Source organism: Ranitomeya variabilis, chromosome 5 (assembly GCF_051348905.1).
Source record: "Ranitomeya variabilis isolate aRanVar5 chromosome 5, aRanVar5.hap1, whole genome shotgun sequence".
Classification (NCBI taxonomy): domain Eukaryota; kingdom Metazoa; phylum Chordata; class Amphibia; order Anura; family Dendrobatidae; genus Ranitomeya; species Ranitomeya variabilis.
In genome coordinates, this window is record NC_135236.1 from 325,352,982 (window position 1) to 325,369,969 (window position 16,988).

General features: G+C 44.4%; 1 protein-coding gene across 6 annotated transcripts in view; it reads left to right on the forward strand.

Moving 5' to 3' along the window:
- Positions 1 to 16,988, forward strand: part of CACNA2D1 (calcium voltage-gated channel auxiliary subunit alpha2delta 1) — a 1,329,605-nt gene that overhangs the window by 787,657 nt on the left and 524,960 nt on the right. For all 6 annotated transcript variants that reach the window (XM_077264669.1, XM_077264672.1, XM_077264671.1 and 3 more), the window contains exons 8-9: positions 1,039 to 1,108; positions 2,820 to 2,870. In XM_077264669.1, the coding sequence (XP_077120784.1) occupies positions 1,039 to 1,108; positions 2,820 to 2,870 (121 nt within the window). The remainder of the gene's footprint in view (positions 1 to 1,038; positions 1,109 to 2,819; positions 2,871 to 16,988) is intronic.

Below are 16,988 nucleotides of genomic sequence, written 5' to 3' on the forward strand. Positions count from 1 at the left end.
CCTGCTCCAGGACGGCGTCAGCCCGGCCTCCCACACGTGACCGGGGCCTCCCCCCGCCCACGTGCTGTGACGCTGGATGCCGTTCTTGGTTTCAGGACCTGCGGTTCGATCTGCGCATGCGCCGGTATTGCCGCCTTTCATTGGCCGCCTCGCAGCATGTGAGACGTCGCGTGCTCCGAGTCCGGCCCATATTAAGGTCCTTCTCGGCCTCCACACTCATCCCCTTGATAAAGCAGGTTACTTTTCAAGCGAAACGCGTGTCGGGGGCTCTTTTATCCTGGTTCCAGCCCAGTGTCCTGGTTCGCCCACCCTATATCGCGGTAAGCACACCCTGTATGGTTTATTACTAGCGACTTTAGGTCGCTCCATCACATTATATGTATCAGAGTGTGTCCCGCGGTTGTATGTTATACAATCTGTCAGTGATTGTTCACTAAAGTACTATTTGGGCGCCGTCCACCGGGGTGGACTTTGTTTCCATCCTCTGTCCTTATGCATTTTTGTATGTATTTGATATATGTTCTATATTTATAGAGTTTATGTGCATTCACTTTTTTGTATATTTAAATAAATTTTGATACCCTTTATACTCCTTAGTTCTCCTCATTTTTATTATCTGTATGGAGTGGGTGGCCTCTTGTGCAGGCCCTGGGCCTTTTCTCACTATTCAGTGTTTATAAGTCCCTTGTTCTTTTTGACATGTGCTCTGGTTGTGTTTTAGAAATGGTGATAAAAGAAGAACCACAAATAATGTAATCAGTGTTACCGCGCCATTACAGCCATGTCTTTACATTACAAAATGGTACTGACAGGTTCTCTCTAACTCTGGTTAGGAGCCCTGGCGGTCAGGTTGAGTCTTCTGCTGCAACAGCAATCCATGTTTTAAGGGTGTATGAAACTCACCTCGTTTCAATTAATTTCTGCTTACAAAAGATACAAAGAACTTTTTATATTCCCTGTAAATCACCTTGTATACCTCTGTAATTATAACAAATACCATTCTAATAATTGTAAAATTAATTACTGTTCCCCATTTAGCTTCTCCATGGGTGAATAAGAGCAGAACTCCAAATAACATTGATCTTTATGATGTGCGGAGAAGACCATGGTGAGTGGATTTATTGTGTTTATTGTTGTGCTATGGTCACTAATAGGCTGTGCTTCAATTTATTAACATATCTGGGGAAGAAAAGGATAGAAATGAGTAAACACGGATCATTTGTTCTCTCTGCTTCATTATCTTTCATTATCAGAGCACAATAAATAGTATTGCTTCCAAATTACATTGTAATGAATTGCGGGTGGTGAAGTGGTCTATTAAAGCGGTTGTGGTTTCCGCTGAACTTTAAGCAGAATATAAGCATGACCTTTATTCTACTAGTTAATTAGAAATTGTAACCCTACACAGTAGGAATAGCCTACAACTAAACATGGGACCTCATTAAGTACCTGTATTTTTGTTTTTCATAAATGATCAGTAATTAAATGCGTATATTCATCTTCTTTTTTTTTTTTTAATAAGCCAATGATTAAAATTACCTGCCAAGGAAATAATTAATTTCTTACGCATATTCTCATGCATTATAAGCATTATCTAGGAAATCTTAATTAGCGCAGAACAGCACGTCTTCTAATCTCGTTGCATTTGGACACATCCATGTTTGCAGATATATACACAGATAGGGAACGCTGCGGACTATTCTTACAGAGGTCAGTGACGTAGCATGTCTCTAGTTTCTATAATAGAAACTGTCAATTAGAGACGTCTTTTCCATATAGCGCCATCCTTGGAATTCTTTTATTATGCTCTGCATTATGAGATGCAAAAATAGACGGAGAGTTGGAGTGGGAAGGTAACGACATGATGTTCTCTACCATTGTATTTGTGAAATACCTAAGGCACTTAAGCCTCACTAATACAGAAGGCCCTTCAAGTTCTTTTTTTCTAAAGGGCTTTAGTTTATTACTAAAAACATCCTTCTCGTACAGTAATTGTGCTCCACTGAAAACTTCTGATACACAGTACTAGAATACATTCAATACCTTCAATTAGAACCGGGTTACCATAAGTGGATACATGGAAAATGCGGTAAACACATTTATAAGCAAAAGCATAAAAAAATTATTATACAAATTCATTTTCCAAAGCAGCTGATCTCCCTGAGTGTGTCATCTGGGAAACAATGCCTACAAATCGGTACAATGGAACTCAATTCAGGTTACTTCATGCAGAATAAATATATTAGGAATAAATAGAGTTTTAGCATCTTTATGTATCCACAATGGGAAGTGATACATTTATGTAATATTTGGGTAGAGATACAAACTATATTATTTGCGTCTCATAGAGTTTGCTAGTTGAGTGTTACAGAATTGATGACTTCTCTTTACCATAACTCATCAATGTCAGATTGATGGGGTCCGACACCCAGCACCCCCAATGTTTAGTTCTTTTTAAGTCCATTGGACAGATGTAAGCTGAGTATGGAACCAGAACAGCACAGCTACATTCTCTGAGATGGTGACACGTGGGCACTGCTGAACAGCTCCCATTGAAGACAATATCAGATGAGCGTCAGCACTAAGTATGGCCACTTTGCAGTGAACGGAACATGCAGATCCAGCTCAGTACATTGTATACATCTCAGGAGGAACAAACCATTGAATAGTTGGTACCAGGAGGTGTTAAAGCCCTGCAATTTTGATACTGATGACCTGTCTACAATGGGTTATTAATATTGTTTGTCTGGAATAAACACTTCATAAATTTGTTATATACGGTACATTTACAAACACATAATTTTTCTGATTTTTTTTAGGTACATACAAGGAGCTGCATCTCCAAAGGACATGCTTATCCTGGTGGATGTGTATGTATTCTTTTATTTACTTACTAATTTATTTTTGGATTTTGTGTTGATTTTTTTTTTCTTTTAAAGTGGATATGTCACTAAATTTCACAATTTAAAAATGCATACATCATAAACAGACCTCTTAAACCTATTGATGCTGAGGTATTTTATTTCAATATCTATTGCAAAATTGCTGCAAAACCTTTTTATTAAAGATTTTGTAACTGATTTTAAACTGGTCCAGCTAGTCCAGTCTTAGCCCTAGGACATATAAACTGCCCATCAGTTTTGATATCAAAGTAAGTAAATTAGTCTCAACAGCTCTAAGAAATTGTCTGAGTAATATTTGCAGATTGCTAAAGAAAAACCTGGAGACTGATGTTTAAAGGGAATCTGTCAGTAGGAGGAACCTAAGCCATCTATATGGGCTTGTACGGCATAGGAAGTTGAGTAAAACATTTTCTGATCCAATGTCATATTGCAGAGAAATCCATGTTATTTTTTATATGTAAATGAGCTAAGATCTATAAGTCGGGCATAGATCTCCTCAGTAGGGTTGAGCGACTTTCATTTTTTTAAGATCGAGTAGGGTTTTGGGAAACCCGATTTTGTCCAGAGTCGAGTCGAGTGCAGTCGGCCGATTATCGCTAAAAGTCGGGGATCGACCGAAACACGAAACCCAATGCAAGTCAATGGGGAAGCATAGTCGGCAGTGAGTGGAGGCCAGGAAAACACCTACAGTGCCCATTTTAATGCCAAAAACATCCATTCTTGTTTCTGAAGCATGCCAATCTTAATTAACTGTATAATAATAGTTGGGCATAGGGAATTGGGGGAAAGTTGTGGGGGGAGTAGGGCTGGCTCAAGTTTTTCGTGGGCCCAGGAAATGCGGACTACGTCACGGCGGTGTTGCAGGGAAAGGTAAGTATTTAAAAGTTGCAAGTGCTGTGATCCTGAGCAAGCAGGGGGGGGGCCCACTCGTTCGCATTGCCACTGGCACAGGGCCCCTCAAAGTACGGCGGTGTGTTTGCATGGCGGGGGCGCCTCCCACCAGCAGCGACACTTTTGCGTACTCTGAGGGGCCCTGTGCCAGTGACGTCGCCAACGAGTATGCCCCCCCACCTGATGAAGGAACCTGCACTTTCATCTGCACCTTCCTCTTTGTCCCTGTGTAAGGTGGTATAACATGCGGGAAGGGGAACCTTACTTTCAGCAGGGACAGATTCTGGCTGTGTAGAGTACAAGGGGAATGTAGTGGTCTAGGTCAATGTACCAGCAGACTCATTTAGCAGTGGCTGGGCAATGGGCAGGATGAGGAGGAAACAGATATAGGGCCAAAGAATAAAGTAGGCTACATGCAGTTCAAAATTGGTAACAGGACTAAACAGGCGGCATTGCTTTGTTCAGTGGAGTAGCAAACCCAAGAGCAGCAGACACTGTTTCAAGGGCCTAACCACACTAGTAGGCCAAATGCAGTTTAATATCTGATAGTATAGGGCGAAAGCCAGAATGTGGAAGCTCAGCTTTGTTCAGTTGAGGACAACACCAAGGAGGGGCAGACACCTTTAGTAGGCCGGAAAAGCCTATTGCATTTTTTAAAATGGTAATTTGGAGCAGAAGGTTGAAGCTCAGCTTTATTTAGTTGAGGGCAACACCAGGCAGGGGCACACAGACAGACACCTTTAGTAGGCCGGAAAAGCCTATTGCATTTTTCAAAATGGTAATTTGGAGCAGAAGGTTGAAGCTCAGCTTTATTTAGTTGAGGGCAACACCAGGGAGGGGCAGAAGCCGTTAGTAGGCCCTAACCACCATTTTTTTTTTAAAACCACTTAATGAGAGCCGGAAGGTTGAAGCTCAGCTTTATTTAGTTGAGGACAACACCAGGGAGGGGCAGAAGCCGTTAGTAGGCCCTAACCACCATTTTTTTTTTTTAAAACCACTTAATGAGAGCCGGAAGGTTGAAGCTCAGCTTTATTTAGTTGAGGACAACACCAGGGAGGGGCAGAAGCCGTTAGTAGGCCCTAACCACCATTTTTTTTTTTAAAACCACATAATGAGAGCCGGAAGGTTGAAGCTCAGCTTTATTTAGTTGAGGACAACACCAGGGAGGGGCAGAAGCCGTTAGTAGGCCCTAACCACCATTTTTTTTTTTAAAACCACATAATGAGAGCCGGAAGGTTGAAGCTCAGCTTTATTTAGTTGAGGACAACACCAGGGAGGGGCAGAAGCCGTTAGTAGGCCCTAACCACCATTTTTTTTTTTAAAACCACATAATGAGAGCCGGAAGGTTGAAGCTCAGCTTTATTTAGTTGAGGACAACACCAGGGAGGGGCAGAAGCCGTTAGTAGGCCCTAACCACCATTTTTTTTTTTTAAACCACATAATGAGAGCCGGAAGGTTGAAGCTCAGCTTTATTTAGTTGAGGACAACACCAGGGAGGGGCACACAGACAGACACCTTTAGTAGGCCTGAAAAGCCTATTGCATTTTTCAAAATGGTAATTTGGAGCAGAAGGTTGAAGCTCAGCTTTATTTAGTTGAGGGCAACACCAGGGAGGGGCAGAAGCCGTTAGTAGGCCCTAACCACCATTTTTTTTTTTTAAAACCACTTAATGAGAGCCGGAAGGTTGAAGCTCAGCTTTATTTAGTTGAGGACAACACCAGGCAGGGGCACACAGACAGACACCTTTAGTAGGCCTGAAAAGCCTATTGCATTTTTCAAAATGGTAATTTGGAGCAGAAGGTTGAAGCTCAGCTTTATTTAGTTGAGGGCAACACCAGGGAGGGGCAGAAGCCGTTAGTAGGCCCTAACCACCATTTTTTTTTTTAAAACCACATAATGAGAGCCGGAAGGTTGAAGCTCAGCTTTATTTAGTTGAGGACAACACCAGGGAGGGGCAGAAGCCGTTAGGAGGCCCTAACCACCATTTTTTTTTTTAAAACCACATAATGAGAGCCGGAAGGTTGAAGCTCAGCTTTATTTAGTTGAGGACAACACCAGGGAGGGGCACACAGACAGACACCTTTTGTAGGCCTGAAAAGCCTATTGCATTTTTCAAAATGGTAATTTGGAGCAGAAGGTTGAAGCTCAGCTTTATTTAGTTGAGGGCAACACCAGGGAGGGGCAGAAGCCGTTAGTAGGCCCTAACCACCATTTTTTTTTTTAAAACCACATAATGAGAGCCGGAAGGTTGAAGCTCAGCTTTATTTAGTTGAGGACAACACCAGGGAGGGGCAGAAGCCGTTAGTAGGCCCTAACCACCATTTTTTTTTTTAAAACCACATAATGAGAGCCGGAAGGTTGAAGCTCAGCTTTATTTACTTGAGGACAACACCAGGGAGGGGCACACAGACAGACACCTTTAGTAGGCCGGAAAAGCCTATTGCATTTTTCAAAATGGTAATTTGGAGCAGAAGGTTGAAGCTCAGCTTTATTTAGTTGAGGGCAACACCAGGGAGGGGCAGAAGCCGTTAGTAGGCCCTAACCACCATTTTTTTTTTTAAAACCACATAATGAGAGCCGGAAGGTTGAAGCTCAGCTTTATTTAGTTGAGGACAACACCAGGGAGGGGCAGAAGCCGTTAGTAGGCCCTAACCACCATTTTTTTTTTTAAAACCACATAATGAGAGCCGGAAGGTTGAAGCTCAGCTTTATTTAGTTGAGGACAACACCAGGGAGGGGCACACAGACAGACACCTTTAGTAGGCCGGAAAAGCCTATTGCATTTTTCAAAATGGTAATTTGGAGCAGAAGGTTGAAGCTCAGCTTTATTTAGTTGAGGGCAACACCAGGGAGGGGCAGAAGCCGTTAGTAGGCCCTAACCACCATTTTTTTTTTTAAAACCACATAATGAGAGCCGGAAGGTTGAAGCTCAGCTTTATTTAGTTGAGGACAACACCAGGGAGGGGCAGAAGCCGTTAGTAGGCCCTAACCACCATTTTTTTTTTTAAAACCACATAATGAGAGCCGGAAGGTTGAAGCTCAGCTTTATTTAGTTGAGGACAACACCAGGGAGGGGCACACAGACAGACACCTTTAGTAGGCCGGAAAAGCCTATTGCATTTTTCAAAATGGTAATTTGGAGCAGAAGGTTGAAGCTCAGCTTTATTTAGTTGAGGGCAACACCAGGGAGGGGCAGAAGCCGTTAGTAGGCCCTAACCACCATTTTTTTTTTTAAAACCACATAATGAGAGCCGGAAGGTTGAAGCTCAGCTTTATTTAGTTGAGGACAACACCAGGGAGGGGCAGAAGCCGTTAGTAGGCCCTAACCACCATTTTTTTTTTTAAAACCACATAATGAGAGCCGGAAGGTTGAAGCTCAGCTTTATTTAGTTGAGGACAACACCAGGGAGGGGCACACAGACAGACACCTTTAGTAGGCCGGAAAAGCCTATTGCATTTTTCAAAATGGTAATTTGGAGCAGAAGGTTGAAGCTCAGCTTTATTTAGTTGAGGGCAACACCAGGGAGGGGCAGAAGCCGTTAGTAGGCCCTAACCACCATTTTTTTTTTTAAAACCACATAATGAGAGCCGGAAGGTTGAAGCTCAGCTTTATTTAGTTGAGGACAACACCAGGGAGGGGCAGAAGCCGTTAGTAGGCCCTAACCACCATTTTTTTTTTTTAAACCACATAATGAGAGCCGGAAGGTTGAAGCTCAGCTTTATTTAGTTGAGGACAACACCAGGGAGGGGCACACAGACAGACACCTTTAGTAGGCCGGAAAAGCCTATTGCATTTTTCAAAATGGTAATTTGGAGCAGAAGGTTGAAGCTCAGCTTTATTTAGTTGAGGGCAACACCAGGGAGGGGCAGAAGCCGTTAGTAGGCCCTAACCACCATTTTTTTTTTTTTAAACCACTTAATGAGAGCCGGAAGGTTGAAGCTCAGCTTTATTTAGTTGAGGACAACACCAGGCAGGGGCACACAGACTGACACCTTTAGTAGGCCTGAAAAGCCTATTGCATTTTTCAAAATGGTAATTTGGAGCAGAAGGTTGAAGCTCAGCTTTATTTAGTTGAGGGCAACACCAGGGAGGGGCAGAAGCCGTTAGTAGGCCCTAACCAAAGTTGAAGGCCAAATGCAGTTTAATTTCTGATACTATAGGCCGAAAGCCAGAAGGTGGAAGTTCCGATTTAGACAGTGGAGGACAATTTGAATTAGGGACTGCAGACAGACTTAGTAGGCTGTCCCCTGTGGACCATGCATCCACCACATTAACCCATTGCGCCGTAATGGACACGTAATCTTCCGTGGCCATGCCTACAGGTCCATGCGTCTGTTGTCAGGTGCACCTTTGTACTCACAGATTGCCAGAGTGCATGGACAATGCGGTCTTCTACATGCTGGTGGAGGGTTGGGATGGCTTTTCTCGCAAAAGAAGTGTCGACTGGTTAGCTTGTAGCGTGGTACAGCGTAGTCCATCATGGCCTTATTAATAGTAAATAAAATATATAACTAGGCTCTATGAACTTTTAAATAGGTTCCAGGGGTACACGGGCAGCATTGGTGTGGTCAGTGGAGGAGTATTGCAAGTAGGGGCTGCAGACAGGCTATCAAAGGCCTAAAATAACAAACAGTAGGCAGTCATGGCAGTTTTACATCGGTTACATGGATACACAGGCAGGCACTCCAGGCAGCATTGTGGTCAGTGGAGGAGTATTGCAAGTAGGGGCCGCAGACAGGCTATCAAAGGCCTAAAATAACAAACAATAGGCTCATGGCAGTTTTACAGCGGTTACATGGATACACGGGCAGGCAGCTTGGTGGTCAGTGGAGGAGTATTTAAAGTAGGGACCGCAGACAGGCTATCAAAGGCCTAAAATAACAAACAATAGGCTCATGGCAGTTTTACAGCGGTTACATGGATACACGGGCAGGCAGCTTGGTGGTCAGTGGAGGAGTATTTAAAGTAGGGACCGCAGACAGGCTTCAAAGGCCTAACATAAGAAAATGGGCTGGCTGTAGGCACTTTATAATTGGTTCCAGGGGTACACGGGCAGCAGTGGTCTGGTCAGTGGAGGAGTATTTAAAGTAGGGACCGCAGACAGGCTATCAAAGGCCTAACATAACAAACAATAGGCTCATGGCAGTTTCACAGCGGTTACATGGATACACGGGCAGGCAGCTTGGTGGTGGTGAGTGGAGGAGTATTTAAAGTAGGGACCGCAGACAGGCTTCAAAGGCCTAACATAAGAAAATGGGCTGGCTGTAGGCACTTTATAATTGGTTCCAGGGGTACACGGGCAGCAGTGGTCTGGTCAGTGGAGGAGTATTTAAAGTAGGGACCGCAGACAGGCTTCAAAGGCCTAACATAAGAAAATGGGCTGGCTGTAGGCACTTTATAATTGGTTCCAGGGGTACACGGGCAGCAGTGGTCTGGTCAGTGGAGGAGTATTTAAAGTAGGGACCGCAGACAGGCTATCAAAGGCCTAACATAACAAACAATAGGCTCATGGCAGTTTCACAGCGGTTACATGGATACACGGGCAGGCAGCTTGGTGGTGGTGAGTGGAGGAGTATTTAAAGTAGGGACCGCAGACAGGCTTCAAAGGCCTAACATAAGAAAATGGGCTGGCTGTAGGCACTTTATAATTGGTTCCAGGGGTACACGGGCAGCAGTGGTCTGGTCAGTGGAGGAGTATTTAAAGTAGGGACCGCAGACAGGCTTCAAAGGCCTAACATAAGAAAATGGGCTGGCTGTAGGCACTTTATAATTGGTTCCAGGGGTACACGGGCAGCAGTGGTCTGGTCAGTGGAGGAGTATTTAAAGTAGGGACCGCAGACAGGCTATCAAAGGCCTAACATAACAAACAATAGGCTCATGGCAGTTTCACAGCGGTTACATGGATACACGGGCAGGCAGCTTGGTGGTCAGTGGAGGAGTATTTAAAGTAGGGACCGCAGACAGGCTATCAAAGACCTAAAATAACAAACAATAGGCTCATGGCAGTTTTACAGCGGTTACATGGATACACGGGCAGGCAGCTTGGTGGTCAGTGGAGGAGTATTGCAAGTAGGGGCCGCAGACAGGCTATCAAAGGCCTAAAATAACAAACAATAGGCTCATGGCAGTTTTACAGCGGTTACATGGATACACAGGCAGCTTGGTGGTGAGTGGAGGAGTAGTGCAAGGAGTGTCTGTCCCAGTACTCCCAAAATATAAATAGATGTTAATGTCTCGCAAAACAACCAAAACAAAAAAAAAAGGTGGCATACTTAGGTACAGGGGTGGGCTCATCTACTGAGTTTCTGACATAGTAATTTGGCAGTAACTATTTAATGGTGCCAATATAGGACACAGACACAGACTACTTTAAGTTGCATCATAGATGTCTACAAATTTGTATTGTCAGTGCCAGACATTGAATGATGTCAGCGAATAGACTAAAGATTGGTGGAGCTGTGCGACATAATTTTGCACGTGGTAGAGCACATTTTGAGCTGGGGTAGGGGGGAACTCTCTTGAGGCCGGCGGGACCGCCCCAGGGCCCCTCATGTTACAACGGTGTGTCTGACGTTGGGTGCGCACCACCACCGCCAGAGACACTACATTGTACTATGAGGGACCCAGTAGCAATGCCGTCAACCAAAAGCGAGCACACCCACCTCTTCAGACAAACAGCAGTCTCACGGGTGCTTGCGCCAAGTCGCGATACCACGGCCCCGTGTGGGGAGTTTTGCCATTTAGGGAGGTGTAAACATGTCGTATGCTGTACAATCAGCTGCAGCAAATTAGACATTAGAAAAGTAATTCACAGGCAAGAGCTTTTCATAGGAAAGCTAGGTGTCGGCCGGGCAAGGTGGGGCAAAAGATTTCGAAATCCAGTTGTGGTTCATTTTAATGAATGTTAGATCGTCAACATTTTGGGTAGCCAGACGAGTCCTTTTTTCGGTTAATATTGAACCTGCAGCACTGAATACTCTTTCTGATAGGACACTTGCTGCCGGGCAAGCAAGCTCCTGCAATGCATATTCTGCCAATTCTGGCCAGGTGTCTAATTTGGAGGCCCAGTAATCAAATGGGAATGACGGTTGAGGGAGAACATCGATAAGGGATGAAAAATAGTTAGTAACCATACTGGACAAATGTTGTCTCCTGTCACTTTCAATTGATGCAGCAGTACCTGTCCTGTCTGCGGTCATAGCAAAATCACTCCACAACCTGGTCAGAAAACCCCTCTGTCCAACGCCACTTCTGATGTGTGCACCCCTAACACTCCTAGTCTGCTGCCCCCTGGAGCTCGTGTGAGAACGATCACGTGCGCTGTGTGCTGGGAATGCCTGAAGCAAACGGTCAACAAGAGTTGATTGTTTGGTTGCTAATATTAGTTCCAAGTTCTCATGTGGCATAATATTTTGCAATTTGCCTTTATAGCGTGGATCAAGGAGGCAGGCCAACCAGTAATCGTCATCGTTCATCATTTTCGTAATGCGTGTGTCCCTTTTTAGGATACGTAAGGCATAATCCGCCATGTGGGCCAAAGTTCCAGTTGTCAAATCTCCGGTTGTGATTGGTTGAGGGGCAGTTGCAGGCAAATCTACGTCACTTGTGTCCCTCAAAAAACCAGAACCCGGCCGTGACACGCAACCAAATTCCTGTGCCCCCGGGAAAGGTTCGGCATTAAAAATATACTCATCCCCATCATCCTCCTCGTCCTCCACCTCCTCTTCGCCCGCTACCTCGTCCTGTACACTGCCCTGACCAGACAATGGCTGACTGTCATCAAGGCTTTCCTCTTCCTCTGGTGCAGACGCCTGCTCCTTTATGTGCGTCAAACTTTGCATCAGCAGACGCATTAGGGGGATGCTCATGCTTATTACGGCGTTGTCTGCACTAACCAGCCGTGTGCATTCCTCAAAGCACTGAAGGACTTGACACATGTCTTGTATCTTAGACCACTGCACACCTGACAACTCCATGTCTGCCATCCTACTGCCTGCCCGTGTATCCTCCCACAAATAAATAACAGCACGCCTCTGTTCGCACAGTCTCTGAAGCATGTGCAGTGTTGAGTTCCACCTTGTTGCAACGTCTATGATTAGGCGATGCTGGGGAAGGTTCAAAGACCGCTGATAGGTCTGCATACGGCTGGCGTGTACAGGCGAACGTCGGATATGTGAGCAAAGTGCACGCACTTTGAGGAGCAGGTCGGAGAACCCAGGATAAGTTTTCAATAAGCACTGCACCACCAGGTTTAAGGTGTGAGCCAGGCAAGGAATGTGTTTCAGTTGGGAAAGGGAGATGGCAGCCATGAAATTCCTTCCGTTATCACTCACTACCTTGCCTGCCTCAAGATCTACTGTGCCCAGCCACGACTGCGTTTCTTGTTGCAAGAACTCGGACAGAACTTCCGCGGTGTGTCTATTGTCGCCCAAGCACTTCATAGCCAATACAGCCTGCTGACGCTTGGCAGTAGCTGGCCCATAATGGGACAACTGGTGTGCAACAGTGTCATCTGCCGATGGAGTGGTTGGCAGACTGCGTTCTGTGGAAGAGCTGTAGCTTCTGCAGGAGGACGAGGAGGAGGAGGAGGAGGGGGTGCGAACGCCTACAGCCAACTGTTTCCTAGACCGTGGGCTAGGCACAACTGTCCCTAAATTGATGTCGCCTGTGGACCCTGCATCCACCACATTCACCCAGTGTGCCGTGATGGACACATAACGTCCCTGGCCATGCCTACTGGTCCATGCATCTGTAGTCAGGTGCACCTTTGTACTCACAGATTGCCTGAGTGCATGGACGATGCGCTGTTTAACATGCTGGTGCAGGGCTGGGATGGCTTTTCTGGAAAAAAAGTGTCGACTGGGTAGCTCGTATCGTGGTTCAGCGTACTCCATCAGGGCTTTGAAAGCTTCGCTTTCAACTAACCGGTAGGGCATCATCTCTAACGAGATTAGTCTAGCTATGTGGGCGTTAAAACCCTGTGTACGCGGATGCGAGGATAAGTACTTCCTTTTTCTAACCAGAGTCTCATGTAGGGTGAGCTGGACTGGAGAGCTGGAGATCGTGGAACTTTCGGGTGTGCCGGTGTACATGGCAGACTGAGAGACGGTTGGAGACGGTATTGTTTCCGCCGGTGCCCTAGATGCAATATTTCCTCCTACAAAACTGGTGATTCCCTGACCCTGACTGCTTTTGGCTGGCAAAGAAACCTGCACAGATACTGCCGGTGGTGCGGAAAATGGTGGCCTTACAGTGACGGAAGGGATGTTGCGTTGCTGACTAGCTTCATTGGCCGAGGGTGCTACAACCTTGAGGGACGTTTGGTAGTTAGTCCAGGCTTGAAAATGCATGGTGGTTAAGTGTCTATGCATGCAACTAGTATTTAGACTTTTCAGATTCTGACCTCTGCTTAAGCTAGTTGAACATTTTTGACAGATGACTTTGCGCTGATCAGTTGGATGTTGTTTAAAAAAATGCCAGACTGCACTCTTCCTAGACTCGGATCCCTTTTCAGGGATTGCAGACTGAGCTTTAACCGGATGGCAACGCTGTGCTCCAACAGGTTTTGGCTTTGACACGCGTTTTGGTCCAGATACGGGCCCGGCAGATGGAACCTGTTGCGATGTTGATGCCTGCTGCGGCCCCTCCTCCACCTCCGCTTCTGAACTACTGCCGCCTGCACCCTGTTCCCCCAATGGCTGCCAATCGGGGTCAATAACTGGGTCATCTATTACCTCCTCTTCGAGCTCGTGTGCAACTTCGTCTGTGTCACTGTGTCGGTCGGTGGCATAGCGTTCGTGGCGGGGCAACATAGTCTCATCAGGGTCTGATTGTGGATCTGTACCCTGAGAGGGCAATGTGGTGGTCTGAGTCAAAGGAGCAGCATAGTACTCTGGCTGTGGCTGTGCATCAGTGCACTCCATGTCAGAATATACTTGTAATGGGCATGGCCTGTTAAATGTTTCACTTTCTAAGCCAGGGACGGTATGTGTAAAGAGCTCCATGGAGTGACCCGTTGTGTCGCCTGCTGCATCCTTCTCTCTTGTTGTAGTTTTTGCTGAGGAGGACAAGGAAGCGACTTGTCCCTGACCGTGAACATCCACAAGCGACGCGCTGCTTTTACATTTACCAGTTTCGGAAGAGGAGGCAAAAGAGCTAGAGGCTGAGTCTGCAATGTAAGCCAAAACTTGCTGTTGCTGCTCCGCCTTTAAAAGCGGTTTTCCTACTCCCAGAAAAGAGAGCGTTCGAGGCCTTGTGTAGCCTGACGACGAAACTGGCTCCACAGCTCCAGACTTAGGTGGAATATTTTTATCCCCACGACCACCTGATGCTCCACTACCACTACCATCATTACCAGCTGACAATGAACGCCCACGACGACCTCTTGCACCAGACTTCCTCATTGTTTTAAAATCTTAACCAAAGTAACTTTATTTGTTGCTGTCAAACAACTTACACGGTGAGCTATAACTTCAGTATGATTTCAATATCCCTTAACAGGTTGGTGAGACCACAAGGAAAATCAGGCACAATGTTACACACTCTGTTTTCTGTGGCACAAAATCACAGAGATGACACACACGCAGGACTGTCACTCAAGCACTAATGTCAATATTAATCTCCCACCTAATTTATTTATTTTTTTTTCTCAGGGAGACTTTAGAAACCAAATAATATTAAAAAAAAAAAAAAAAAAGGCTTTCTATGGCCCACAATTAGAGAGAGAGAGGTGGCACAACCAGGAGTCAAGACTGGCGCACAAGCTGAAAGGGCAATATTACTCTCCCACTGTTTTTTATGTTTTTTTTGTTTTTTTCAGGGAGACTTTAGAAACCAAATAATATTAAAAAAACCAAAAAAAAAAAAGGCTTTCTATGGCCCACTGAATGAGAGGGAGAGAGGTGGCACACCCAGGAGTCAAGACTGGCACACAAGCTGAAAGGGCAATATTACTCTCCCACTGTTTTTTTAGGTTTTTTTTTTTTTTTCAGGGAGACTTTAGAAACCAAATAATATTACAAAAAAAAAAAAAAAATAGGCTTGCTATAGCCCACTGAATGAGAGATAGCACACACAGCAGTGGCACACAAGCCCTGACTGAGGCCAATATTTTTCTCCCACTGATTGATGTAGTGTTTTTGTGTTGAGGTAGAATTTAGAACACAAATCACGGAAAAAATAAATAGGCTTTCTATGGCCCACTGAATGAAAGGGAGAGAGGTGGCACACCCAGGAGTCAAGACTGGCACACAAGCTGAAAGGGCAATATTACTCTCCCACTGTTTTTTATGTTTTTTTTGTTTTTTTCAGGGAGACTTTAGAAACCAAATAATATTAAAAAAACCAAAAAAAAAAAAGGCTTTCTATGGCCCACTGAATGAGAGGGAGAGAGGTGGCACACCCAGGAGTCAAGACTGGCACACAAGCTGAAAGGGCAATATTACTCTCCCACTATTTTTTTAGGTTTTTTTTTTTTTTTCAGGGAGACTTTAGAAACCAAATAATATTACAAAAAAAAAAAAAATAGGCTTGCTATAGCCCACTGAATGAGAGATAGCACACACAGCAGTGGCACACAAGCCCTGACTGAGGCCAATATTTTTCTCCCACTGATTGATGTAGTGTTTTTGTGTTGAGGTAGAATTTAGAACACAAATCACGGAAAAAATAAATAGGCTTTCTATGGCCCACTGAATGAAAGGGAGAGAGGTGGCACACCCAGGAGTCAAGACTGGCACACAAGCTGAAAGGGCAATATTACTCTCCCACTGTTTTTTTATGTATTTTTTGTTTTTTCAGGGAGACTTTAGAAACCCAATAATATTTAAAAAAAAAAATAAATAGGCTTTCTATGGCCCACTGAATGAGAGGGAGAGAGGTGGCACACCCAGGAGTCAAGACTGGCACACAAGCTGAAAGGGCAATATTATTCTCCCACTGTTTTTTTAGGTTTTTTTTTTTTTTTTCAGGGAGAATTAGAAACCAAATAATATTAAAAAAAAAAAAAAAATAGGCTTTCTATGGCCCACTGAATGAGAGGGAGAGAGGTGGCACACCCAGGAGTCAAGACTGGCACACAAGCTGAAAGGGCAATATTACTCTCCCACTGTTTTTTTAGGATTTTTTTTTTTTTCAGGGAGACTTTAGAAACCAAATAATATTAAAAAAAAAAAAAAATAGGCTTGCTATAGCCCACTGAATGAGAGATAGCACACACAGCAGTGGCACACAAGCCCTGACTGAGGCCAATATTTTTCTCCCACTGATTGATGTAGTGTTTTTGTGTTGAGGTAGAATTTAGAACACAAATCACGGAAAAAATAAATAGGCTTTCTATGGCCCACTGAATGAAAGGGAGAGAGGTGGCACACCCAGGAGTCAAGACTGGCACACAAGCTGAAAGGGCAATATTACTCTCCCACTGTTTTTTTATGTATTTTTTGTTTTTTCAGGGAGACTTTAGAAACCCAATAATATTTAAAAAAAAAAATAAATAGGCTTTCTATGGCCCACTGAATGAGAGGGAGAGAGGTGGCACACCCAGGAGTCAAGACTGGCACACAAGCTGAAAGGGCAATATTATTCTCCCACTGTTTTTTTAGGTTTTTTTTTTTTTTTTCAGGGAGAATTAGAAACCAAATAATATTAAAAAAAAAAAAAAATAGGCTTTCTATGGCCCACTGAATGAGAGGGAGAGAGGTGGCACACCCAGGAGTCAAGACTGGCACACAAGCTGAAAGGGCAATATTACTCTCCCACTGTTTTTTTAGGTTTTTTTTTTTTTTTCAGGGAGACTTTAGAAACCAAATAATATTAAAAAAAAAAAAAAAAAATAGGCTTGCTATAGCCCACTGAATGAGAGATAGCACACACAGCAGTGGCACACAAGCCCTGACTGAGGCCAATATTTTTCTCCCACTGATTGATGTAGTGTTTTTGTGTTGAGGTAGAATTTAGAACACAAATCACGGAAAAAATAAATAGGCTTTCTATGGCCCACTGAATGAAAGGGAGAGAGGTGGCACACCCAGGAGTCAAGACTGGCACACAAGCTGAAAGGGCAATATTACTCTCCCACTGTTTTTTTATGTATTTTTTGTTTTTTCAGGGAGACTTTAGAAACCCAATAATATTTAAAAAAAAAAATAAATAGGCTTTCTATGGCCCACTGAATGAGAGGGAGAGAGGTGGCA